General features: G+C 32.8%; 6 protein-coding genes and 2 long non-coding RNA genes across 12 annotated transcripts; 5 read left to right on the top strand and 3 right to left on the bottom strand.

The window, feature by feature from the left end:
* The first annotated feature begins 125 nt into the window (after positions 1-125).
* LOC107362336 (sodium/potassium-transporting ATPase subunit alpha) lies at positions 126-5002 on the top strand. The gene is made up of 9 exons (XM_015929372.3): positions 126-343; positions 471-591; positions 811-1074; positions 1452-2286; positions 2443-2554; positions 2619-3996; positions 4079-4209; positions 4280-4381; positions 4456-5002. Exons 2-9 carry the CDS (start codon positions 541-543, stop codon positions 4574-4576), a joined length of 2994 nt encoding a protein of 997 aa, XP_015784858.1. The 5' UTR covers positions 126-343; positions 471-540; the 3' UTR covers positions 4577-5002.
* A 1400-nt stretch (positions 5003-6402) lies between these two features.
* Positions 6403-7167, top strand: RpL9 (ribosomal protein L9). The gene has a single exon (XM_015929837.3). The coding sequence runs from the start codon at positions 6519-6521 to the stop codon at positions 7089-7091; it is 573 nt and encodes a 190-aa protein (XP_015785323.1). The 5' UTR covers positions 6403-6518; the 3' UTR covers positions 7092-7167.
* A 229-nt stretch (positions 7168-7396) lies between these two features.
* emei (transmembrane protein 161-like emei) lies at positions 7397-10064 on the top strand. Its single transcript, XM_015929836.3, has 7 exons — positions 7397-7681; positions 7756-7856; positions 7949-8350; positions 8453-8821; positions 8894-9004; positions 9079-9253; positions 9315-10064. The coding sequence occupies exons 1-7, from the start codon at positions 7679-7681 to the stop codon at positions 9654-9656; spliced, it is 1503 nt and encodes a 500-aa protein (XP_015785322.1). The 5' UTR covers positions 7397-7678; the 3' UTR covers positions 9657-10064.
* A 5458-nt stretch (positions 10065-15522) lies between these two features.
* Positions 15523-17010, top strand: LOC107362590 (MYG1 protein). Its single transcript, XM_015929688.3, has 2 exons — positions 15523-16192; positions 16313-17010. The coding sequence occupies exons 1-2, from the start codon at positions 15588-15590 to the stop codon at positions 16797-16799; spliced, it is 1092 nt and encodes a 363-aa protein (XP_015785174.1). The 5' UTR covers positions 15523-15587; the 3' UTR covers positions 16800-17010.
* Positions 16931-20812, bottom strand: LOC112538894 (uncharacterized). Of its 4 annotated transcripts, none has more exons than XR_016198101.1 (3): positions 19574-20812; positions 17598-19475; positions 16931-17518 (listed from the first exon to the last, which is right to left on the bottom strand). It is a non-coding gene; the product is annotated as an uncharacterized LOC112538894 (long non-coding RNA). The 4 variants fall into 4 exon arrangements; XR_016198104.1 differs by having other exon boundaries at positions 17598-17748; positions 20692-20706; XR_016198102.1 differs by having other exon boundaries at positions 17598-18582; positions 18691-19758.
* A 749-nt stretch (positions 20813-21561) lies between these two features.
* LOC107362591 (V-type proton ATPase subunit e 2-like) lies at positions 21562-22141 on the top strand. 2 transcript variants are annotated; one of them, XM_089266710.1, is made up of 2 exons: positions 21562-21629; positions 21717-22141. In XM_089266710.1, exon 2 carries the CDS (start codon positions 21734-21736, stop codon positions 21968-21970), a length of 237 nt encoding a protein of 78 aa, XP_089122836.1. In that variant the 5' UTR covers positions 21562-21629; positions 21717-21733; the 3' UTR covers positions 21971-22141. The 2 variants fall into 2 exon arrangements, with proteins under 2 accessions (XP_089122836.1, XP_089122835.1); XM_089266709.1 differs by having other exon boundaries at positions 21709-22141.
* A 578-nt stretch (positions 22142-22719) lies between these two features.
* Positions 22720-23963, bottom strand: LOC112538895 (uncharacterized). Its single transcript, XR_003082307.2, has 2 exons — positions 23662-23963; positions 22720-23543 (listed from the first exon to the last, which is right to left on the bottom strand). It is a non-coding gene; the product is annotated as an uncharacterized LOC112538895 (long non-coding RNA).
* Positions 23964-24370: 407 nt separating this feature from the next.
* ida (anaphase promoting complex subunit 5 ida) lies at positions 24371-26810 on the bottom strand. Its single transcript, XM_015929687.3, has one exon. It carries the CDS (start codon positions 26541-26543, stop codon positions 24447-24449), a length of 2097 nt encoding a protein of 698 aa, XP_015785173.1. The 5' UTR covers positions 26544-26810; the 3' UTR covers positions 24371-24446.
* Positions 26811-27867: the final 1057 nt, after the last annotated feature.

Below are 27867 nucleotides of genomic sequence, written 5' to 3'. Positions count from 1 at the left end.
ATCCTCCTCCTCCTCCTCTCCATCATCATCATCAGAATCATCATCATCGTCTCCACTCTTTTCAATTTTCCCTCTTACTCTCGCTCTCTCTCGCTTCTCGAGTTAACTCTCATTTAGTCTAAATTAGCCTCTCGAAGCTGAAAGTTGTTGATATCTTTTGGCTTTTCACTTGCTTGTTACCACTTTGAGTTGGTAAAAAAGTTTGATTTTGATTGTTGAAGACGTGAAAAGAGAGCTTAGGCAATCACCATCATCATCATTCTCATCATTTTCATCATCATCCTGCCTGTAATTGACGATCAAATTGGATAAACATTTGGATTTTTTATAATCTATTTTAAAAGTAAGATTTACTGTTTTCTACATTGCCATTGTCAAGCCTTTACCATCACATTAGCCTAACCTGGTTATGCTAACACAAACCCAAGTTAATTTTTCCTATTTTAATCCCATGTTATTTTGATCTTTAGTCATTCATATTTCCAGTATTAGTTAGTTTACTGTTGGTTCAAATTTTTCTATTACCTTTGTTCAACAAAAATGGCTAAAAAAAAGGCAGAGTTAGATGATCTCAAGCAAGAACTTGATGTGGTAAGTTTCCCTGTTTATTTCTGTTATATCTCTATCCACATAATTTTTTAAATTGTTTTGCTGTTGATTTTATTATACTTTTTGCCTCCATTTAATGATATTTATGTTTATTTTTACGACCAATTATTCTCAAATGGCCCCTCAACACCAACAATGTGTCTACAATGTTTGCCTATGTTTTACCTCTATGTTATCGACATCAAATTATTGTGTTAAAAGGATGACCATATTATTACACTTGATGAATTATGTTCCAGACTTAAAACTGATCCAGTTAAGGGGTTGACGTCGGCTCAAGCCAAGGCTGTGTATGAAAGAGATGGACCTAATGCGTTAACTCCACCGCCAACAACACCCGAATGGGTTAAATTTTGTAAACAGCTTTTCGGAGGATTTGCGCTTCTTCTTTGGATTGGTGCAGTTCTATGTTTCCTGGCTTATTCCATTCAAGCTTCAACTGGCGATAATGCTTCACCTGATAATGTGAGTTTTTTTCATTTACTATTTGTTCATTTATACCACTAATAACCCAAAAATTTAACAATTAATATACAATTATGAACGTGAAGGAAAATTTGATAAAACTATAGTAGATCAATGACGTTTGCTTGAAAATTATGTCAACGTTTTTCAAATACATTAGACTTTAATTTCTTATTTTTTGAGTAACTGTGGAAGTTGAAAATTTTATCTATTTTAATTGATGGCTTTTTTATGAGCTCTACTTTTGATTGCTGAGCTACTTAAAAATATTAATAAAGCCATGAGCAGCTTTTAGGAAAAAAAATAGCTTGTATTATAACTCAAATGAACATCTTCTGATTAAATTTTCTTGTCTTCTTTTTCATTTTAATTTTCAGTTATACCTAGGTATTGTACTTGCAGTAGTCGTCATCGTTACAGGATGTTTTTCTTATTACCAAGAAGCCAAAAGTTCTGCTATTATGGAATCATTCAAAAGTATGGTTCCACAATATGCTCTAGTCGTCAGAGAAGGTCAAAAACTCACAATTCCGGCTGAGGAGGTTGTTGTTGGTGATGTTGTCGAGGTTAAAGGAGGTGATCGTATTCCTGCCGATATTAGGATTTTGTTTGCTCATCAATGTAAAGTAGATAATTCATCATTGACCGGAGAATCAGAACCACAGACTAGGAGTCCAGAAAAGACTCATGATAATCCATTGGAAACTAGAAATTTGGCTTTCTTCTCTACTAATTGTGTTGAAGGAACAGCTACAGGTGTTGTTATCCAAACTGGAGATCGAACCGTTATGGGTCGTATCGCCAACTTGGCATCTGGTCTTGAGATTGGTCAAACTCCAATCAATCGAGAAATTGAGCATTTCATTCACATTATCACTGGAGTCGCCGTTTTCTTGGGAGTTTCATTTTTCATTATTGCCATAATCCTCAACTATCCTTGGCTTGAAGCCGTCATCTTCTTGATTGGTATTATTGTAGCCAATGTACCAGAAGGTTTACTTGCCACTGTAACAGTCTGTCTTACTTTGACTGCCAAGAGAATGGCTTCTAAAAATTGTCTGGTCAAGAATTTAGAGGCTGTTGAGACACTTGGTTCAACTTCAACGATCTGCTCTGATAAAACTGGTACATTAACTCAAAACCGTATGACAGTTGCTCATATGTGGTTTGACAATCATATCATCGAGGCTGACACAACTGAAGATCAATCAGGTATTTTTTTTCTCCTTTTTAATTTAACTTGAAATTGTTTGAATCAAATATTGAGAATTTTTAACATTTGAACAAACGAAAACTCTTTTTTTTCATTTTACATTTTCTATCGTAATATTTATATTTCTCTCTGATTTCTTCACTCTTCATGATTAGGTTTGGCGTATGATAAATCTTCCCCAGGATGGAAAAGTCTTGCCAATGTTTGTATGCTGTGTAGCCGGGCCGAGTTTACAGGAGGTCAAGAAAACATTCCCGTATTGAAAAGGTACTTTGATTTAAATTTTTATTGAAATCTTTATATTTAAACTTATTTTATAATATTTCAACAGAGATACCTCAGGAGATGCATCAGAATCGGCTATATTGAAATGTATGGAATTGGCAGTTGGTGATGTTGTAGGTTTTCGAAGGAAAAACAAAAAAATTTGCGAAATCCCTTTCAATTCTACTAACAAATATCATGTAACTATTCACGAAACTGAAACTCGAGATGGATTTTTACTGTGTATGAAAGGAGCACCTGAAAGGATTTTGGAGCGCTGTTCAACTATCTATATTGACGGAAAGGAGAGGCAATTAGATGCTAAAATGCGAGAAGCTTTTGAAAAAGCTTACCTTGAATTGGGTGGACTTGGAGAAAGAGTTATCGGTTTTTGTGATTTAAAACTGCCAGCGGATAAATTTGGTCCTGATTTTAAATTTGACCCAGACGAGGCAAACTTCCCATTAGATGGCTTGCGATTTGTTGGTCTTGTATCCATGATTGATCCTCCTCGAGCTGCTGTACCAGATGCTGTCGCTAAATGTCGAAGTGCTGGTATCAAAGTTATTATGGTCACTGGTGATCATCCCATTACTGCCAAAGCTATTGCTAGAGCTGTCGGAATCATCTCAGAAGGTTCTGAAACTGTTGAAGATATTGCTGAACGAAAAAAGATACCTGTTGAATCTGTTAATCCAAGAGAAGCACAGGCTGCGGTTGTACACGGAGGAGAACTTAGAGATTTATCTACTGAACAATTAGATGAAATACTTAAATATCACAAAGAAATTGTCTTCGCCCGAACATCTCCTCAACAGAAGTTGATTATCGTCGAAGGTTGCCAGCGACAAGGAGCAATTGTAGCTGTAACTGGTGATGGTGTAAATGATTCTCCAGCTCTTAAGAAAGCCGATATTGGTGTTGCTATGGGTATCGCTGGTTCAGACGTTAGTAAACAAGCTGCTGATATGATTTTGTTGGATGATAACTTCGCTTCTATCGTGACTGGTGTTGAGGAAGGCCGTCTCATCTTTGACAATCTTAAAAAATCAATTGCTTACACTTTAACAAGTAATATTCCTGAGATCTCACCATTTTTGTTTTTCATCATCTTCAATATACCTCTTCCTCTGGGAACTGTGACCATTCTTTGTATTGATTTGGGTACTGACATGGTACCAGCTATCTCATTGGCCTATGAACAAGCTGAAAGTGATATCATGAAACGTCAACCTCGTGACCCGAAGAAGGATAAACTTGTAAATGAAAGACTTATTTCCATGTCTTATGGTCAAATTGGTTTTATTCAAGCTGCTGCTGGTTTCTTCACTTACTTCGTTGTTATGGCTGAAAATGGTTTCCTTCCAAATATACTTTTCGGTATACGTAATGATTGGGACTCTAGGGCGATTAATGATGTTATAGACTCATATGGTCAAGAATGGGTAAATTAATTTATTATTCAAAATTTATTGAAAGAAAATGATTTTATTCTAATTCTTTTTTATCTCTCATTCCTTATTACAGACTTACAAAGCTCGTAAACAATTAGAATATACTTGCCACACTGCCTTTTTTGTAGCTATCGTAATTGTACAATGGACTGACTTGATAGTTTGTAAAACAAGACGTAACTCTTTAATCCAACAAGGAATGAAGTAAGTTCATTTATTTATTTTCATTCATCAACCTTTTATAATTCATTTTTTTGTATCATTATTATTACAGGAATCATGCCTTAACTTTTGGTATCTTTTTTGAAACTGCCTTGGCCGCTTTCCTTTCATATACACCAGGAATGGACGTCGTTCTGAAACTTTATCCTCTAAAGTAAGCTCTAAATTTAAAGCTTTCATTTTTGAAATTTACTAATCAAAATACCTTTTATTTCTTATTATTATCAGAGCTTCTTGGTGGTTCCCTGCTATGCCATTCTCTCTGTTGATTCTCATTTATGATGAAGCCCGACGTTTTATTTTGCGACGTAATCCAGGTGGTTGGGTTGAACAAGAAACATATTATTAAATTTTTGTTTGTTTTTTCCTTCGTTACCAACAAGAAGCTTGATTGTTTCTTGTTACTACTATTCGTAAACAAACAAGCTTGTTATCGGACAAAATTTGCTATTTATAGTCGATCTGGCGACTAATTGATATAAGATAGATGAAAAGAGCTACGCTTGTATAAAATATCATTGATTGAGATCAAATTGATTTAGAGAAACTTGATATGAAAAAATCTAACAAACAGAAAATTACAAAACGTCAGATGTTCCATTCCATTTTTTCACATTTAATTTTAAATCAAATTGTTTTCAATTTTAAAACACTTTTAAATTAGTACAATAAAAATTAATATCATTGCGCTGGTGATATTGAAAATAATCTAGTAGATCAATGGCTAGTCGCTCCTTGATGGAAGTGTTGATTAAACGCAAATTGAAATGATAAATCGATAATAAGCTTTCGATTTTTAGCACAAGATTGATTAACAATTTTTAAGCAAAATAATTATTATGAGAATCCTGGAGATACAATTTAAATTGTATGATCAAATATTTTAAGAACTCAAATAAACAAAACAATTTAATCATGCACAAACAAAATATGTTTGAGTTTCTTAAACGTTAATAATAAAAGTCATTGCCTTCTAATTAAATCGTCTCAAATATACAATCAATATTCAAGTAGATGAGTATCAAATGATTTAGTTAGGTTGAATGATGAATCAATACAAAATGGTTCATAAATCTCGCAGTTTTGCATATTCGATATAAAAAGTTGTGAGCAAATCATTTATTTCTTATAATTCTGTAGATTTTAGCATCGATATGAATGTTAATTGATGGTATCCTTTCAATCGACTCGAAACACTTCTGAGATACTACATGCATGATAATGAGAGTTTATTTCTGCATGAAACAGAACCAATACAAAACTAAAATATTTCAGAAATATTTTCATTTTCCTTTACGGTCAGTTTCAGAAAGATGGGAAAAATTGCTTCATTGCAATGATATAAGTATAAAAATTTGCCAGATTTGCCATTTTTTGTATTTGGAATTATTTCTTTTCGGAATTATGATGATTAGCAATTATGATCACCTTATTATGATTATTATCAGCATTGCAACACCAACTCAAATATTTACACCAGTATCAGATTCCCAAAGACTGGAAGTACAAGAGCAGAAGAGGTGTTTCGGGGTTTTTAGATTTAGTCTTGTAATTCATTGTTCATCATTGAAATGCGTTTTTATATAAATGATCAATTTTTTGCCAATAAGCCTCTAGGAATCGCTCGATTTTGAAGAGATTTAATTGTAGAGTCAGTATGTATTCATTTTATTTCGTTTTAATTTCTATGGCTTCGAAGGGTCACTGAAGGCATAAATGGAATGACTCGATCTGTTAGATTAGTTAGATGTTCAAATTAGAAAGCTCTGGAAATAAGAAATGGAAAACTTATAGATGATGTTATTACAATATATTGGAATTTTAGATTTATTTCCACGAGTAAAGTGGACACTTCTCTCAATTCAACGATATTTCGCTTGATTCTGTTGGTTGTCATCTTAAATATGAGAATGGCAGCCAATCACCCTTTTCAACTACAAAACTTACTATTTGCTATTATCTAATGCGGCTGAATATCAGATAGATTTTAAATTAAATGAAATGATTAATATCATAAAAATCAGCTAAAAAACTAAAAATAATAAAATAATAAAAAAGTTAGAATATAAATGTTGGATAAAATTGTTAACCAGAAAAAAATTCAAAACTGGCGGTAAATTTATCAAGGATGGAGTTTAAGTATCTCCTTGGTGTTTATCCGGAAACGGAAAAGGAATATAGCTGTCTTAGCTGTGTTTTGCGGAATTGGTTTGTTCTTGTGTTTATTATAGTCAATAAATTGCTATTACTTTTGTGTTAGCCTGTTTAGTTTTTTAATTTAATTTAACAAAATGAAAACAATTCACGCTCAACAAGAAGTTATTATTCCTCCTAAAGTGACGGCCTCAGTAAATAATGGAGTAGTTAAGATCACCGGTCCAAGAGGAACCCTTAAACGTAACTTTGGTCATGGACATCTCCAAATCAGTATGCTCGGTAATAAGAGATTGCTTGTCCAAAAATGGTTCGGAAACAAAAAACAACTGGCCTTGGTCCGTACCGTATGCAGTCACGTCCAAAATATGATCAAAGGAGTGACCCTTGGTTTCAGATACAAGATGAGAAGCGTTTACCGTCATTTCCCCATCAACATAGCTATCCAGAATGAAGGTAAATTGGTGGAGATCAGAAACTTTTTAGGAGAGAAATTCTTGCGAAGCGTTGACATGCAGCCTGGAGTGACATGTTACATGTCTACAGCCCAAAAAGATGAAATTATCCTCGAAGGAAATGATATCGAATTGGTGAGCAAGTCAGCTGCTAGAATCCAACAATCAACCACGGTTAAGGACAAGGATATCAGAAAATTCTTAGACGGTGTATATGTTAGCGAAAAGACCACTATTGAAACTCCTGCATCTTAGAAGAAGCAAAGAGTTACCCTTTCCTTTGATTTTTGTTTGAATTGCACCAGCTAATAAAATTAATTTCAAATTAAAACTATACTCGTGTCATCTATTTCTTTAAAGCCCATATGAATTTTACTTTGTATGTTTGCCTAGGAATAATATGCCAAAATAGTGTATTTAAACTTTATCAATTTAGCGTTAGATCGTAACAGGAATTTGAGTTTTAAGAGGTGAAAATTGAGTTTCATTTAAATCACATTGAAATTGAATAAAGTGACTTGAGTTCTTGTCGCTTGGTTACCAATAACAACAAACTCATCGTGCTGTATTTTTGTCTTATTGTGTTTTGGTTGGTTTTAAGTCAATTAGTTTCCATTTTTACTTGAAACAGTTATATTTCATTCACATTAATCATCGTCATGGGTTGATTGTTCATCTTCAAAGAGTAGTTTGACTGTTTGTTTAACTGGATAGCATTACCAAGTCCTAATCTTTGCAACTGTAATCTAGGTGATTTGGTGTGCTATACTTTCTTCACTTTTAACTGATTGTCAAAATATTTTAATTGCCGACCAATACATTAATATTATAACTTAATTAAAATGGTAAGTCTTCTATATCCTTTCTACTGATTAAAACATGTGAAAATGTATTAACTTACCACAAATTTTGTATCTAGGCTATACTTGGAATACAATTGGTTGTGACAATGGTGATGTTAAGTATCTTGCATAAGTTTGCCATTCATTACTCTTTTGCTCGATGGTTACTTGCTCACAGGTCGGTATTATTATCTAGTTGGCCTTGTTTTATAGTCGCTACAATTCCATTCCTTGTTCATAAATTAATACCCCATCTTTTAAAATAATTAGGTTGATCAGGTATCTTCAACCAACCGAACAGCAGATTAAGCGTGGTGTTGCTGCTCTCGCAAATGAAAGAAAAGCCCATCAAGACGATAAAAATGTTAAACAATCCAAATCAAAGTCTAATAAACAATCATCTTTTCGAGGAAAAAGAGGCAGATCTGATAAAAACAAAGCTGATGAAAATCTGGTTCCTAAAAAGTTGGCATTAACTTTGGAAGCCGAAAGAGTGCATTCCATAGATTTGATTCAACTAAATTTTTATAAGGAATATCACTGGCTTATTGATTTTGCCTTATATGCAACCATTGTGTATATCATTTCTGAAATTCAGTTCTATTTAATTCCTGAAAGCAAAGAAATGAATCTCAGTTTAATCTGGTGTATACTCGTTATTGGTTTCACCACGTAAGTCTTTACTTCAATATTTTTTATAATATTCACAATGTTTCAATGTTTGTCAGTAATATTTCAATGTTAAATAATATTTATTTTAATATTTTCTTCTAGGAAATTGTTGTTAACTATCACCGGAATCTACTTCAGAGGGAATGATGATGCAATTGGGGAAAGATCAATGTGTCTGGTATCTGGAGGCCTTTTCTTTCTCTTTTCTATGATTGTTCTCATTGCTGATGAAAATTTTCTGGAATTTGGATTGAATCCAGCCTATTCTACATTCAATTCAAATGCTATTCAGTTTTTTGAAGCTCATGGGCTACATGAGAGCACTAAGGGAGTCACATCTAAATTGTTATTCAAATTTTGGCTCGCCGTGTGGAGTGGATTAATCGGTGCTCTATTTATCTTCCCTGGTATACGGTTTGCACAAATGCATAAAGACTCTTTAGATTACGCTGCAGGAAAACCGTTTCAACAGTAAGCTTTTCAGTTGAACCTTTTCTTCGTTCTTAATTATGATTGCTAACATCATTTTCTTCTCTTTGTCAGATTTTTATTTCATACGGCTTTTATATCACCTTTATTAATTATCCTTTCATGGATCAAACCAATCGGTCGTGTCTATTTTTCTGAAAAAGTTTGGCCTAACAGAGGAGTTCTGTAAGATTTGGAGTTAAACTCTCTTTTTGGGTTGATGCAATTCTCTAACTCAAATGCTTTCTTTTGTTTTACAGAATGGCTCCAGTCTCGTTTGATACGCTTCGAATCGTTATAATTTTAGCTATTATGATATTTCGAATTATTTTAATGCCAAAATATCTGCAAGCATATCTTAACTTAGCTCCTCGTAAATTAAGTAAATTAACGCGTGAATCTGGTAAAGTTAAAACTGAAGTGATCCAAAGGACGGTTAGTAATTAAAATTTAAGTTCAATGATGAGTATCACAATTTTTATTTGCTTTTCTACAGGTTTCAGGAGTATTTTATTACCTCTGCGTCGTGTGTCTCCAGTACGTTTGTCCTCTTCTGTTGATCCTTTTCACGTGTATCTTGATGAAAAATTTGGGCGACTATCAATGGTTAAGCTTGTTTACTGGCCAATCGACTGGAGTGTCCGAGGCATACATTTTTGGATCATCTGAACAGTTCAGTCTGAAAGAATTAAGAGCAGTTTTTAATCCAGTATTTTTCAGAGGAGTCCTTGGTTACATGAGCTGGTGGCTGTCAGTTGTTTGGTTTACTACAAGTGTCATTGGTTTTATTTACCATTCTTACTTCAGTAGAGAAAATGAAGGCTCTCAAAAGAATTAGTTAAATATTAGTTTTGATACTAGACGTGTCAGTTTTCAGTAAATTGTAATTTCAATTCACTTGCATTTTTGAAAACGAGGTGATATAGAAATGACAATTTTAGCAATAAGAATCATATTTTTACAGTGAGCATAATAAGCATGAATATCTTATTATGGTCTCTTCTCGCCACTGCCATTATTCGTAATTGACTAAATTGAATAATTCAGTATATTTCAATAAGATCTAACAATTCTTAATTTTGTAGCCAAACTAACTGTTAGAAATACTTTTGAGCTCTACAAAGTTCCTTCCTTGATAAGTGTACCATGACCTCTTCATCGCTTCAAGATATCTATGTTATGATTTTCTTGAAAAAATGCATTTTCCTTAATAAAGTTTCTAGTCTCTTTACATTGCTTTACAAAACTAAGATCTCTTTACTTTTTCCAACGCTGATATTGTAACATCTAGCGATTCGGTGTTTTTTTCGATAAGATCCAACATGAGACAATTTCACAAATTGACAAAATTAGAAAAGGCAAAAAAATGGCAAAAGCGAATGAAAAATAATTTCTTTCAAATCGATAGTTTCCGAGAAAATCGAGGTTAAATTGCAAACTGCGATCGCGTTTCACTCCACTATGGAAGCAGATTTTCGCATGAAACACATTTATCTTATTTAACTTTGCTTGTATAATCAGAAAATGCAACTATTTTGAAAAATAAAGTTTTCTGTTTTATGTAAAACGATGCCTTCGATTTTCAGTTAAGCCGAACGCTTTCAATGATCGTGCGAAAATTGATAATACACATCAATTGATCAATTTGCCGGCAGTTCTCTTGATTGCCCTTAAAACTTTGAACCTCATTACTTCGTGTATGGTAGCATCTGCAATCATCATTCACCAAACATTAGGTGTCACTATTATTGGTTATAATATAAAATGATCCAATATATTATACTCTAATACAAACAGAGTTATAGCATTTTAATACTTATGCAGTTAGATCTGATTCTTGCTGATAAAGGTAAATGGTTATTGAAACACGAATCTTATGTGTTAAAATTAGGATGCATGATATTCGTTACATGTATTCAATGAATGAGCTATGATTTTCTTTTAAGAGTCTTTCTAATGTTATATTTCATAATGGAAACTAATGTTAAGTCAAAGAATGACAGTTATAAATGCTACCATTCTCGAGGTGATGAGGGTTAAAGTTTTAAGGCCAATGGCCAAAATCAAGAGAACCGTAGATGAAGTGAGGTAAGAGTTCGATCCGAACGATGCGTTAAGTTCAACTCGAAATCGAACTTATCTGTTTTGCATAAAATAGAGAACATTTTGCTTTATTAGCATCACATTTTATGGTTAATGATCATAATTTACATCAGGAAAATTGCTTTTCATTGAAATGTCTCTTACAATACTTGCACAAAACTCAATCTAAGTTTCAAATATGACCTCGTTTTTCTCGAAAACTGTTGATTCAAGAAACTTTTTAATAACTCTAATGGACTCAGTTTTTATGTCCCTTAAAGCCCACGAAGTTTTAAATTAGTAGAAAGAGTATTAGCTCTAACTATTAGCAGTAAATGAGTCTATTAAAACCTATTAAGAGTCTATTATGTCTATTAAACATTTGCAAATGCAAGGAATAAGCTTTGTTTTACATCTAAAGCGATTTTAGTACTTTGTCTTTGAATTTAAAGCTTTTACTTTCGAGCCTCTCGACTTTTAGAGTTGCAAACTCTGTGGACTGTTAGAGACTTAAAAGCTAAGTCTATAAATCCTATCAAAAAGTTTCTCAGATCGATAGTTTACGAGAAAATCGAGATCAGATTTGAAACTTCGATCGCGTTTTGCTCCATTATGGAAGCAGATTATTTCATCAAACGCATATACAAGATGTAACTTTACTTGAATGACCAGAAAATGAAATTACTTTGAAAAATAAAGTTCCCTGTTTTATATAAAACCGATAAGTTCGATTTTTGGACAAACTGATCTATTTCAATGACCGAAAGACTTAGAGTGCTGAAACTTATTACTCACCTGTGACAATTGATTATATACATCATGGATCAAATGTTTTTGAAAATCTAATGGCAGTTCTCTTGATTTTAGCGATTGGTCTTGCAACTTTGGACCTCATTGTTTCGAGAATGGTAGCACTCACAATCATAATTCTTTGACTAAACATTAGGTTTCATTATGGGCTAGGATATCTCAAAATCTTTGATCAATAAAGATCATACAAAAATGTTATAGCATTATATTACTTATGATGTTAGATCTTATTCTTGATTTATAAAGCTAAATGGTTTGTTAAACACAAATCTTATAATGTGTTAAAGAATTTTATTATTAACACTCTAAATGAATAAGTTTAGATTTTCTTTAGCATTCACTCATATAATAATATAGCCCATAATAAGACCTAATGTTTGGGCAAAGAATTATGATGCTAGGGGCTACCATTCTCGAATTAATGAGGTTCAAAGTTTTAAGGCCAATGGCCAAAATCAAGAGAACTATCGATGAAATGAAAAAACCACATATTCCATGATATGTAGCACCCATTTTCATCGGCGAATAACAAATTTCAGCTCTTTAAATCTCATGGTCAAACAATGCGTTCGGTTTAACGGAAAATCGAAATTATTGGCTTTCCAGAAAACTTGGAATTTTATTTCTTAAAATAATCACATTTTCTGGTTGAATGTCAAAATCCACACAAAGTAAAATAAGTTGCATGAAATAATCTGCTTCCATAATGGAGCAAAACGCGATCGAAGTTTCAAATCTGATCTCGATTTTCTCGTAAACTATCGATCTGAGAAACTTTTTGATAGGATTTATAGACTTAGCTTTTAAGTCTCTAACAGCTCACAAAGGGTTCAACTCTTGGCTTGAAAGCAAAAGCTTTAAAGTCGAAGACAAAATATTGAAATCGGTTTGGATGAATTTGTTACAATGCAAATAAAATATTAAAGCAGTATTGAAACATAGAAGTCAAGATTCCAAAGGTTTGCATTGACATAAATATGTAATTAACTGATATCAATTGCTGAAATTTTATTAGAATACTGATCTTCACTATCAGGCAATACATTAATGGCAATTTTAGTTGACTAATTTACTTTTTATTAATAGCATCCAGCATAAAATATATAACTTGCATTTGCAAGTGTCAAAACATTTAAAGATCAATTCACTGCTAATATGAGTTAGTACTTTGTCTTTGATTTCAAACTTTTGTGAATTTCAGTGAAATGCAAATTGAGTCCATTAGTGTCAATAAAAACTTCCTCAGATCGATATTCCCCGAGAAAATCGAGATCGAATTTGAAACTTAGATTGCGTTTTATTCAATCATCAAAGAAGATTTTATAATATAAAAACATTTCACTAATTTCCCTTTTTATGATCAACCAGACAATGCAATTATTCTGAAAAATAAAGTTCCTTGTTTTATATAAAACCGATAAGTTCGATTTTTAGACAAACTGATCTATATCAATGACCGAAAGACTTAGAAAGCTCAAACTTATTATTCGCCACTCAAAATCGATGGTTAACGTCGAGGATCAAACGTTTTTTTCAATCTATGAACAGTTCTCTTTATTTTGGACATTTACCTGAAGAATTTGAGGGTCAATATTTCGAGAATGGTAGCCCCTAGAATCATAATTCTTTGACCAAACATTAGGTTTCATTATGGGCTATATTATTATATGAGTGAATGCTAAAGAAAATCTAAACTTATTCATTTAACATGTTAATAATGAAGTTCTTTTAACTCATTATAAGATTTATGTTTAAAAAACTATTTAGCTTTAAAAATCAAGAATGAGATAAAACATCATGAGTAATACAATGCTATAACTCTTTTTGTAGGATCTTTGATGGTCAAAGATTTCGAGTTCTCTTAGCCAGAAACGATACCTGATGTTTAGTCAAAGAATAGTGTTTGTAGATGCTACCATTCTCGAAATAATGACGTTTAAAATTTTAGGACTAATGGCCAATATCAAGAGAACTGTTCACAAATCGAAAAAAGCGTTTGATCCTCGATGTGTGCCATCAATTTTCAGCAACGAATAATAAGTTTCAGCACTCTAAGTCTTTCGGTCATTGAAATAGATCAGTTTGTCCAAAAATCGAACTTATCGGTTTTATATAAAACAGGGAACTTTATTTTTCAAAGTAATTTCATTTTCTGGTCATTCAAGTAAAGTTACATCTTGTATATGCGTTTGATGAAATAATCTGCTTCCATAATGGAGCAAAACGCGATCGAAGTTTCAAATCTGATCTCGATTTTCTCGTAAACTATCGATCTGAGAAACTTTTTGATAGGATTTATAGACTTAGCTTTTAAGTCTCTAACAGTCCACAGAGTTTGCAACTCTAAAAGTCGAGAGGCTCGAAAGTAAAAGCTTTAAATTCAAAGACAAAGTACTAAAATCGCTTTAGATGTAAAACAAAGCTTATTCCTTGCATTTGCAAATGTTTAATAGACATAATAGACTCTTAATAGTTTTAATAGACTCATTTACTGCTAATAGTTAGAGCTAATACTTTTTCTACTAATTTAAAACTTCGTGGGCTTTAAGGGACATAAAAACTGAGTCCATTAGAGTTATTAAAAAGTTTCCCGAATCAACAGTTTTCGAGAAAAACGAGGTCATATTTGAAACTTAGGTTGCGTTTTGCTACATTATGGAATTAGGTTTTTGCATGAAGCGCTTTTAACTGACGTATCTTTGCGTGAACAATCAGAAAATGCAATTATTCTGGGAAGTAAAGCTCTCTATTTTATGTAAAACCGATAAGTTCGATTTTCAATCAAACCTAACACTTTCAATTACGATAAGATTTAGAGAGCTAAAACTTATTATTTGGCTGTGAAAATCGATGGTACACATCCAGGATTGAACGTCTTCCTTGCTTCGTCGACAGCTCTCTTGATTTTGGCCATTGGCCTTAAAACTTTAACCCTCATTACCTCGAGAATGGTAGCATTTATAACTGTCATTCTTTGACTTAACATTAGGTTCCATTATGAAATATAACATGTGAAAGACTCTTAAAAGAAAATCATAGCTCATTCATTGACTAACGAATATCATGCATCCTAATTTTAACACATAAGATTCGTGTTTCAATAACCATTTACCTTTATCAGCAGAATCAGATCTAACAGCTTAAAATGTTATAATTTTTTCGTAGTAACTTAAGTTCAAATGCCAAATTTAAAGTATTCTAGTCTATTCTGAAACCTGATGTGCTACCATTATAATCTATTCATTTTATTCGATGATCTTAACTTTCTGATTATTTCTGATTTCGTTTTGAGATTTTTTTAATTTTGAGACACATGCTTATAAATTCTGAGTCAATTTTTCTATTGGAAAATATATGCAATAAAACTGCCCCAGTTTGCTCCGGGGACCTTATAATATCTTGAATACTTCAATAAAAGTGGATAAAGGTTTTGTTTATTTGTGAATTAATTGTCGATATATTGGATAAAACACAAGAATAAGCTCCAAAAACTGACTCTGGTTTGCTGAGCTTTATAATCGTCTGAAAAAAAGTGTAGAGAGTTAATCGAATGCGGAAACTTATCATTAAATTTTTGTAAATAATGGCTGGAATTTATTTCTGATATTGATCACATCAACGTTTATTTAAAGTTATAAAATCTTCTTAATTTGATACAGATAAAAGTTGAAACACATAAATAATTATGTAACAATACAAAAGTTTTACAATAAAATCTTTAATTATTCAAGTTCAAAATACCGCCAGTTAATTCAATTGGACATTTGTTTCGGCTTAGCCAGTGAGAACAGCTGAGAGAGAGAAGAGTGAGCTGACGGGTTTTTGTAAACATTATCAGCTCTTGACAAAGTTTAATAGTAGAAGTTCCTTGTATTCGATGTTTTTTGGTAAATTTGCCAAATCAGTCAACTTTCATCTGCTAAGCAAAATGCAACAATCAACTTTAGTAAAGAAAATCTGTACTCATAATGGCGTATTTCATTGTGACGATGTTTTAGCTTGTTTCTTGTTGAAACAATTGCCGGAATATAAAGATTCGCCTATTATTAGAACCCGTGATCCAAAAGTGATCGAAGAATGTGATATTGTAGTGGATGTTGGTGGTGTTTATGATCACAGTAAATGTCGATATGATCATCACCAACGTGATTTCAACTTTACTTTGAACAAATTGGATCCTCAAAAGCCATTTGATATAAAACTAAGTTCAGCTGGGTTAGTTTATTATCATTATGGACGTACAATTATTAATAACATATTAGAACAACAAGGTCTATTCGATTCTGAAGATAAATATCAAACTGATATACTTTTTGATACTATTTATGAATCATTTATTCAAGAAATTGACGCCATTGATAATGGAGTTAGTATATGCGAAGGTAAACCAAGATATACCATAAACTCTGATCTAAGCACACGTGTTGGTCATTTAAGACCCCATTGGAATGAAGAATCTACGAATGAAGTTTTATATGAAAGGTAAATACTAATGAGAGCAACATATACTCTATTAAATTTTCTCTTAATCTCTTAACTCTTTGTAAAAGTGATTGAATTTATTGATGAATCTAACGAAATTCATTTCCTAAAATTTTCTAGATTCCAGAAAGCTATGGACTTGGTTGGTCAGGAGTTTCATGAAAGGGTCAGTTATTATAGTAAAGTTTGGTATCCTGCTAAAAAATATGTAAAACAAGCTGTGAGGGATCGTAAAACTGTGCATCCCTCTGGAACAATAATTGATTTAAGTCTCAATGGAGGTTTACCATGGAAAGAGCATTTATTCGCCGTGGAAAAAGAAATGGACATTGTCGGAGAGATAAAATTCGCCATATTCCAAGATCTCAGCAAAGATTGGAGAGTGTGCTGTGTTCCTATATTCGCCAAATCGTTTACTCTGAGAACCCCTCTTCATATTGAATGGCGAGGTTTAAGGGATGAAAAGTTGTCCCAAGTTAGCGATATTCCTGATTGCATATTTGTCCATGCTACAGGTTTCATTGGTGGAGCTCGAACTAGAGAAGCTTGTGTTGCAATGGCAGTAAAAACTCTAGATTTAGCAGCAAAGGAAGAGTCGAAAGAGTAAACATAGTATTCTCTTACGAATCGTTAATGAAGAGAACTTACTGATGGTTCGAGCATATTAAGATTTTAAGCTGTTTCACGATCTGGACGTCAGTTCTATACGCATTTGAATTACTGCTTTTCACAATTGACTCTAATTTTGTGATATAGACATTTAATATGATTAAAGATGAGATTTGTATAACAAACAAGATCAAAATTGTAAAATATAATTAATCGCTGATGTTATTTTAAAAAACTTTCAAAAAATATCCACCAAGAATCATTGGACAGCAATTGGACTTTTTTTTCTTTGGCTCTCGTGAACTTGAAATACATTACACTTGCACTGGATAATCGATGCCTATTGAAATGTAGATAAAAATTGTTCGATTGAGGGTAGCGCAGCATAAATAGCAATACATTTGGTAGACTTGAATAAATCGAACATTGTGAAGATCAAAGCAAACCAGAAAATGTCACCAATTTTTACTGACGATCGTTTGAGTTAGTCCTGTAAGTTGTGGACCAATCAATGGATTCATCTGAGCCATGTAAGTGAATAGCCAAAGTGCGTAACAGCTAACCGCAGTCATTATTACCATTGTTTGAATCACTCCTCTGTCAGATGATCTAGGTATAAACATAGGAACAACACCACCAATTGCGGCCCAAAAAGCTGTGAATATTACCAAAACAGCAACTGAGGCTCCCATTGTAAAACCTTTGACAACTGAAAAACTGAAGATACCAAAAATAATGGAATATTAACCAGATAAACGTAATAACAAATTTAAGATAAGCAAATAATTACACTTACCTTAAAACAATTGAAATAATAAATTGGAAATTTAACCACAGAAAATAACCTTGCAGATAAATAATCAGAGTTAAATGCACTGCATTTAATGCAGTAGGCCGATAAAACTTGTAAAGTAACCAAGGCTGCAAGATTTCAAACAACGCGCGATCTACAAAAAATTAAACTAACGTCAATATTTAATAAAGCCAAATAATTTAAATGTTATAATTTAATTCGGTCAATTTTCGTTTTCTAACAATAAAGGGACGTATTTGTGTGCCATATGTAATTTAACATTGTCCTAACTCTGTAAAATTCTGGATTATCATCATTTAATATATTTTCGTTTTTCATCTTTGAATTTTTCTGTTTCCTCACTTGTTACTCTCGAGACTAATAAGACATATTTCCAATAACTATGCCAGACTATAAAATAAGTAAATTGTTCGTGATTTAGTTCTGTTTTTTTGCCATACAGCAACTTATTTTTGAATCCATAGGTTGAACGCATGGAAATCTTCAAATTTATTACAAGGAAGCTCAGAAGAAAGATTTGGCTGAAACAGCTCATGGAGAAATGAGAGATACATTTACTAGTTCAAGTAAACAGATAAGCCTTATCCAAATAAATGAGAAGCATGCACTTTCACCCCTTGAACTCGTAAAACTCATTCAAAGTTGCTATCCACCTGGAAGGCCTAATCCAACTCAACTGAAAAATCTTAAATCTGCTTATTTTCTCCAATATTTAAAATATCAATATTCAGTACCTCGAGGTTTGTTTAATGCATATTTTGTTGGTTGAATTGGACAAGAATCTAGATTTTGGGCTGCTCTTAATCAAGCAATGTTTTATCTACATTTTAATATCACCTACTAGTACTTCCGCCAAATTATTAATATCAATTTTTGTACATATTTTTTAGGAGGATACCAAACTCTACTATAATAACTGACTCTTGTATGAAATTCCTGACCAACCAAAACCAAAGCTTGCTGGAACCTAGAGAATTTTAGAAAATTGTAGATCGCAGATTTACACTAAATTCAATCACTGCATAAAGAGTTATGAGAAAATTTAATAACGTATATTGCTTTCATTAGTAGTTACCTTTCATATAAAACTTCATTCGTTGCTTCTTCATTCCAATTTGGTCTTGAATGACCAACACGTGTGCTTAGATCAGAGTTAATGGTATATCTTGGTTTACCTTCACATATACTAACTCCATTATCAATGGCGTCAATTTCTTGAATAAATGATTCATAAATAGTATCAAAAATATAAGGGTCTTGAAAATCAATTGGCTGTCTGGATGAATGTGGATCTAGTCATGAATAGTTCAACATGAACATGGTCTAGAAACGCATTCATCCAGTCAAAGTGTCCAGTATGGGATAAAAATGACGTTGATGAGGTATGAAAGAGTACAGAAAAAAAACGTAAATGAATGGAGATGAAGAAACCCACAGAGACAAAGAAAGAAAGATGGAAATGATGATGATTATTACCAACTAAATTCTTGGTAAAACTCTCCCGCCAACATGCCTGAGCTCACTAATTTCTCTCTCTCTCTTTCCTTCTCTCTTCTCTCTGCTCTCTGCTCACTTTGCTTGCTCCTCCTCATAACTCCACTCCTTAGCACTTCTTTTCCATCTTTCTTTTCTTTTTTTCAACTCTCTCCCTCTCGGGTTCATTGTTGTTTCATAGTTATTTGAATGGGTCAACAGAAAAACTTGTTTTTCAGGTAACTTTTTTATCGGTTTTCTTTATACTTTTTGGCTCCACCAAACTCCACAATAGTAGTCATCTTCCCAAAAACCGGTTCTTCCAGAAACAACGTGGAGAAAAATGAAAACCGGTTTTGCCTCCTTTTGACCCGATCATCGATATAACTATTCAAATTATTCGTTATAATTCACATAGAAGAGTTGTAAAGAGTTCAAATACAGGTACAGAAAGTTTTAATTCTGTTAATTTTTACGTTTCTTACTTGTTGTTTGCTGCTTCTAGATAATGTGCAAAAGCAATCTCACGTCGGGTAGACAGTCCAAAGGCAGTAATAAAGACTTAGAGATTAAATTATCAGGCCAAATTTGTATCCGGGTAGAGCAATTTTAAGACCAAATTTATACTTTCGAACCATTTCCAAAGCCTCAAAAAAGAGTTTCCACAAAAGAGTCAAAAACATTTCCTTGCATGATCATCATTTTGAATTGAGTATGAAACTAGCCCCTTGATGATATTGCGGTGACTTTAGGAGGTCTGACAAATAGTAAAAGCTTCATCACGCCTTTTTTGTTTCAGATAAAGCTCAGCTGATCGTAGTGCTGCTTCAGTTTCATCATAGAGGCTAATCTTTTTTATATAATTTTCAGCTTTTGACCATTCATCTTTCAGGTAATAATGTTCGAATTGGATTTCTGCTAAGGCAAGCTCCCATATTGAGTTGGTATTAGTTTGATAAAACGAAAAAAGATTTGCGGCCAATGAAGTGATCATATCTCGAGCCAAATTGTAATGTCCCAAGTTTCTCCATAGATGCAAGGCGATATTCCTAATGGCAATACAAGTGTTTTCATTAACACGATAGACTAAACCATCGCCAACATGTTGAACTAGATGCAAATCAAGTAAAGCTTGTGAATAAAGTAGAGTTAAATGAGTTGCTCCAAGGGTTGCATGTTGACCACTTCGTGTTGCATAACTCATCATGAGAATTTCTGGAAGTGAATATCTAACAGCTAATATTTCTGGATTTGCTGAAACAATTGTTATTTCACCTGTTTGAGATTCAGTTAACGGAGCGCCATCTTGAGGCGCTTGTAGGACCAACAAACGCCTCCGAATATTTATATCGTATTATATGATTATCTATTATCAGTGAATTTGTATCTCATTTCTCCATGAGCTGTTCCACTCATATCTTTCTTCTGAGCTTCCTTGTGATATATTTGGAGATTCTCATAAACTTGAGCTGTCCCAATCAAGTGCGAGCGATCCACAAAACCGACATTTTCTCAAAAATATACCCAAGTATTAATAATAATATTAGTTGTTAATTCACAAAGACCATGAGTTGAGAAATTAGAAGTCAAGTACAGCAGTTACTTATTTTCTACCAAATCGAGATATTCATAAGAATAATTAACGTAAAAGATGAGTTGTCAAGAAGCAGGAATAGAAAAGGACGTCATTAGATACAAGTTTTAGGCATGAACATAAACAAAAACAATAAACAAAATCACTTAACTTAATAAATAATTAGTAAACATCCAAATCCAAAATTAAACATATGATACTCATGAAACAAAAGGTAGATTAAAAATTTGCTAGTTTACCGCCAAACTAGAGCTTACAAATCTATCGACCATCGAAACAACTATCGGCTCAAGAAAATCATTTACAAAGGCCACAATTTAACATTAATCTAAAATTAATTGTTAAATAAATTTAAAGATTTACTTCCTGAAAATAAAAACATCAGTTTCGGGATTTCATTATTGAATTCAGCGCGATCTCAACATTTGATGTCACAAAAGGGTTGAAGATCTCCATGCGTTCAACCTAAGGATTCAAATCAAGTTGCTGTATGGCAAAAAACAGAACTAAATCACGAACAATTTACTTATTTCAGAGTTTGGTATAGTTATTGGTCTTATGAAATATGTCTTATTAGTCTCGAGAGTAACAAGTGAGGCAACAGAAAAATGCGTAATCAAAGATGAAAAACGAAATTATATTTAATTGATTATAATTCAGAATTTTACAGAGTTAGGACAATGTTAAATTTCATATGGCACACAGATATGTTTCTTTATTGTTAGGAAACGAAAATTGACCGAATTAAATTATAACATTTAAATTATTTGGCTTTATTAAATATTGACGTTAGTTTAATTTTTTGTAGATCGCGCGTTGTTTGAAATCTTGCAGCCTTGGTTACTTTACAAGTTTTTTATCGGCCTAATACATTTAACTCTGATTATTTATCTGCAAGGTTATTTTCTGTGGTTAAATTTCCAATTTATTATTTCAATTGTTTTAAGGTAAGTGTAATTATTTGCTTATCTTAAATTTGTTATTACGTTTATCTGGTTAATATTCCATTATTTTTGGTATCTTCAGTTTTTCAGTTGTCAAAGGTTTTACAATGGGAGCCTCAGTTGCTGTTTTGGTAATATTCACAGCTTTTTGGGCCGCAATTGGTGGTGTTGTTCCTATGTTTATACCTAGATCATCTGACAGAGGAGTGATTCAAACAATGGTAATAATGACTGCGGTTAGCTGTTACGCACTTTGGCTATTCACTTACATGGCTCAGATGAATCCATTGATTGGTCCACAACTTACAGGACTAACTCAAACGATCGTCAGTAAAAATTGGTGACATTTGTTTGTTTACTGATTCGCCTTGAGCCTCACAATGTTTGATTTATTGAAGTCTACCAAATGTTAATCTTGAAGTATTATTTATTTACCTTTTTATTTTGAATGTTAACCAAGAGTTGCCATAACTGAGTCATTAAATTTTTCATTAAAAATGATTATTTAATCGCTATTTTTGCTGAGTTACCTCAATCGAGCAATAGTTTATCTACATTTCAATCGTCATCGCTTATCAAGTTTTTTCAAGTCCACGAGGGCCAAACAAGAAAAATCTAGCATTTAATCTGCTATTGGTCCCCAACTCACAGGACTAACTCATACAATCGTCAGTAAAAATTGGTGACATTCGCTTTTGGTTCTGACAATATCTTATCGATTGGCGTGTACTAAATATATTGCTATTTTTGCTGGGTTACTCTCAATCTAGAAATGTTTTATCTATATTTCAATCGGTTTCGCTTATTCAGTTCAAGTGGTTAAAATGTACACAGCGTGTATTTCAAGCTCACGAGAGCCAAACAAGAAAAAAGCCTAGAATTTAATTGATAAAAAGGTGTTGAGATTTGAGAGCTCAAGATTGTTATTTAGCAAAATTATTCCCTTTTCTGAGTTTGCTCTAGTTGCTAGGATTGAAACGAGATTTTATAAATAATGATTTATATCAATATTTTCTCGCAAAACAAAACTTGGCTATCCAACGAGTCATGGTGGAAAAGTTTAAAAGTTTTTTAAAACAATATAGTCGATTAATTATAAAATATTTAACAATTTTTAATCTCGTTCGTCATAAAAATCATAATAAATGTCAGTATCATTCGTTTTATGTCTTTACAGCATTCTCCTCATCTGGTACTTACAGTAATATCAGATGTGTCGAAATGTGTAAAACGACTGAAACTACATTTTGGCTTCTGAGTCTGTAGTTAGTAATTGAATCACAAAATTAGAAACAATTGTGACAGAAGCAATTCAAATAAGTGAAGAACTGGAGTCCAAATCGTGAAACAAGCTTAGAATCTTTGAGCTTGAATATATGCTTGAGCCACCAGTAAGTTCTCTCAACAACGCTTCGGAAGAGAATACTATGTTTACTCTTTCGACTCTTCCTTTGCTGCTGAATCTAGAGTCTTTGCTGCCATTTTAGCACATGCTTTTCTAGTTCGAGCTCCACCAATGAAACCTGTAGCATGGACAAATATGCAATCAGGAATATCACTAACTTGTGACAACTTTTCATCCCTTAAACCTCGCCATTCAATATGAAGAGTTGTTCTCAGAGTAAACGATTTGGCGAATATAGGAACACAGCACACTCTCCAATCTTTGCTGAGATCTTGGAATATGGCGAATTTTATCTCTCCAACAATGTCCATTTCTTTTTCTACGGCGAATAAATGCTCTTTCCATGGTCCACCTCCATTGAAACTCAAATCAATTATTGTTCCTGAGGGATGCACAGTTTTACAATCGCTCACAGCTTGTTTTATATATTTTTAGCAGGATACCAAACTTTACTATAATAACTGACTCTTGTATGAAATTCTTGACCAACCAATAACATAGCTTTCTGGAACCTAGAGAATTTTAGAAAATGAGTTTTGTAGATTTGTCACTAAATTCAATCACTTTATAAAGAGTTAACAGATATAGAGAAAATTTAATAGAGTATGAATGTCTTTCATTAGTAGTTACCTTTCATATAAAACTTCATTCGTTGCTTCTTCATTCCAATTTGGGTTTGAATCAATTGGTTGCCTGGATGAATGTGGATCTAGTCATGAATAGTTCAACATGAACATGGTCTAGAAACGCATTCATCCAGTCAAAGTGTCCAGTATGGGATAAAAATGACGTTGATGAGGTATGAAAGAGTACAGAAAAAAAACGTAAATGAATGGAGATGAAGAAACCCACAGAGACAAAGAAAGAAAGATGGAAATGATGATGATTATTACCAACTAAATTCTTGGTAAAACTCTCCCGCCAACATGCCTGAGCTCACTAATTTCTCTCTCTCTCTTTCCTTCTCTCTTCTTTCTATTCACTTGCTCCTCCTAATCAACCCCACTCCTTAGCTCTTCTTTTCCATCTTTCTTTTCTTCTTTTCATCTCTCTCCCTCTTTCGGGTTCATTGTTGTTGAATGTCTTACCTTGAATGTACATGTAGTTATTTCGATGGGTCAACAGCAAAACTTGTTTTTCAGGAAACTATTTCATCGGTTTTCTTTATACTTTTTGGCTCCACCAAACTCCACAATAGTAGTCATCTTCCCAAAAACCGGTTCTTTCAAAACGGGTAGAAGAAATGAAAACCGGTTTTGCTTTCTTCTGACCCGATTATCGATATAACTATTCAAATTATTCGTTATAATTCGCATAGAAGAGTTGTAAAGTGTTCAAATACAGGTACAGAAAGTTTTAATTCTGTTAATTTTTTACATTGATTTTACAGAAATTTGTATAGAAAAAAAATAATTTCACGTTGAAAATAGTTTTCTAACTTGTTGAGCATAAAAGTTTCTTTTTTCATAATCTTTTTTCTCATTATAAAGCTGGGCATGAAGTGAATAGGCTTTACGACAGTATTCTCTGTCTTCTATTTGGCGATATATAGAAATGGCGGTTTCATTTGAGGCTAATGCGGAATCAAGATCACCAAATGATCGACAATTCAATGCTTCTAAATAATGTGCGAAGGCAATTTCACGTCTGGTAGCATATCCCAAGACAGTAATAAAGACGCTACGAAGAAGACTCAGAGATTTGGTTTTTTGGCCGAATTTGTACTCAAGTCGAGCAATTTCAAGAACACATCTTGTTTCTAAAAGACCATATTTGTACTTTCGCACAATTTCCAAAGCCTCAAAAAGAGTTTCAAAGTCATTTAAAACATTTCCTTTCATAATCATTATTCTTGTTTGAGTATAAGGGGTTAGTTGGTGATATTTTGGTGATTTTTGGAGGTCTGACAAAATAGTAAAAGCTTCATCACGCCTTTTTTGTTTCAGATAAAGCTCAGCTGATCGTAGTGCTGCTTCAGTTTCATCATAGAGGCTAATCTTTTTTATATAATTTTCAGCTTTTGACCATTCATCTTTCAGGTAATAATGTTCGAATTGGATTTCTGCTAAGGCAAGCTCCCATATTGAGTTGGTATTAGTTTGATAAAACGAAAAAAGATTTGCGGCCAATGAAGTGATCATATCTCGAGCCAAATTGTAATGTCCCAAGTTTCTCCATAGATGCAAGGCGATATTCCTAATGGCAATACAAGTGTTTTCATTAACACGATAGACTAAACCATCGCCAACATGTTGAACTAGATGCAAATCAAGTAAAGCTTGTGAATAAAGTAGAGTTAAATGAGTTGCTCCAAGGGTTGCATGTTGACCACTTCGTGTTGCATAACTCATCATGAGAATTTCTGGAAGTGAATATCTAACAGCTAATATTTCTGGATTTGCTGAATCGTCAACAATTGTATAAATCCTATCTAAATCATAAGTAGGACCAACAAGCGCCTCAAGATGGAGACACGCTATAGCTGAAAGATGAGGCAAATCCAAGCTGGTTGCTTTAGTTTTTAAGTGATGTAAAAATCTAAGAATATCTTCATCAGAATAAGTTGGATCTTTCCGATTTATGATAATTTTGGCGATCAGAAGAAAAGCAAACTCGAGACATCTTTCGTCATTTGCTTCTTGTGAACTTGATATACATTCCATAACACTTGCCATGGCTAAGCGATGTCGATTGAAATGTAGATAAAACATTGCTTGATTAAGAGCAGCCCAACATCTCGATTCTTGATCAATATAACCATCAAAATATGCATTAAGAAAATCTCGAGCTGCTGAATATTCATTAAGACGAAGATAATTCAAATATTGTAGAAAATAAGTAGATTTAAGATTTTTCAGTTGAGTTGGATTAGGTCTTCCAGGTGGATAGCAACTTTGAATGAGTTTTACGAGTTCAAGGGGTGAAAGCGCTTGTTTCTCATTTATTTGGATAAGGCTTATCTGTTTGCTTGGATTATTAAATTTATATCTCATTTCTCCATGAGCTGTTTCACCCATATCTTTCTTCTGAGCTTCCTTGTAATATATTTGAAGATTCTCATAAACTTGAGCCGTCCCCATAAAGTCCAAGCGATCCATAAAAACAGACATTTTTCTCAAAAATAGACCCAAAATGGAAGTTTTGTTGATTTCACAAAGACCATGAGCTGAGAAACCAGAACGTCCAGCAGTTACAAAATTCTTAGTGTTTCCTACCAAATCAATGATTGCTCCAACATCTTCATTAACCAGATTGGCCATTTTTTCCTCAAAAACTTGAAGCAAGTCTTTTTTGAATCCTGATTTAAACAGAAATGATCTTAAATGCGAATAACTGAGCTCTAAACCAAGGATTAATTTCATCAGGATGATACAAAACCGTCCGACTTCCCGTTGAGGCAGTTCACATCGATTGGCAAATAAAATAGTGCCCAGTAAAGTGATAGATATTTTATGTGGAGTTATGTGGAAGTCAATTGACTGATCATTTGAATTGGCAGGATTTTTCTCCATTATTCCAAGTTATTTCAAGGAACACGATATTCATAAACAATAATTAAATTAAAAGATGATTTATCAAGAAGCAGGAATAGAAAAGGACGTCATTAGATACAAGTTTTTGCATGAACATAAACAAAAACAATAAACAAAATCACATAACTTAATAAATAATTAGTAAACAACCAAAAGCAAAATTAAACATATGATACTCTTGAAAGAAAAGGTAAATTGAAAATTTGCTAGTTTACCGCCAAACCAAGGCTTCCAAATAATTTCAATCTATCGACCATCGAAACAACTATCGGCTCAAGAAAATCATTTACAGAGACAACAATTTAACATGAATCTAATATTAATTGTTAAATAATTTTAAAGATTAACTTCCTGAAAAAAGAACCATCAGTTTCGAAATTTCTTTATTGCAAATCACCGAGATTTCAACATTTTTTATCAATCAAAGAATGATAATTTGAACTTTGAAAAATAATTAACTTGCTAAGCTGAGAGTTAACTTTGTATCCAATTTCATGGTTGATCACAATTTAGATAAATTCTTGTACTTTATTAATAACAATTATGATAGTTTTAATGAACATTGTGCAACCATTGGTAATACCAATCAATTTGATAATGTTCAAAGCGTTTATCATGACAATAAAAAAGTAAAATAAACATTGAATAATCTAAACTAATATTAGTATACAAGTTAATCATCAAAAGAAAGGATATTGAGCCCTACAGCTGATAAAATTTACTAAATTATACAACAATTAAGCCATTGTAACAATACAAATAATGAATAGTAAGAGTGTTTGACTTAGGTGTCTATTTGGTTTATATTTCGGTTTCGCTGAAAAGGTAAACATAAGGGAAAGTCGAGACATTATTGAATAAAAATGTAAGTATATTTAATTTACTAATTGACGAGCAATGTGACTTATTGTTAGACTAATTGTCAGACTGTAGATACTTCCAATTAACCATGTGATGATGAGTATGTTTCAAATCATGTTTGATTGTGACAAATTCACAAAGTCAATGCAATCAAAAAAAACAGCAGCAAAATTGAAGTGAATTCAAGGTGAACATTGAATCAGTAAGGTTTAGTTTAATGGAAAAAATTGCATTTTTTTCATTTTGATTATTTCACAATGTAAAGATTAACTTGTAAATAAGACTTAATCTGACCATAATTTAAGATGCAATCCAATGTAATTAATCTAAATGTTACCGAAAAGGGAAAATTATCTCTCAATTCCCCTCAACCAAGAAGTTAGCTGAAATACCAACCAAATTGTCGATGGTAAAGCAAAAAGTGACATATAAAACCAGACTT

Source organism: Tetranychus urticae, chromosome 1 (assembly GCF_039701765.1).
Source record: "Tetranychus urticae isolate SD_2017Ah chromosome 1, NJAU_TeUrti_SD_1.0, whole genome shotgun sequence".
NCBI lineage: Eukaryota > Metazoa > Arthropoda > Arachnida > Trombidiformes > Tetranychidae > Tetranychus > Tetranychus urticae.
This window is presented reverse-complemented; position numbering and strand designations above follow the sequence as displayed.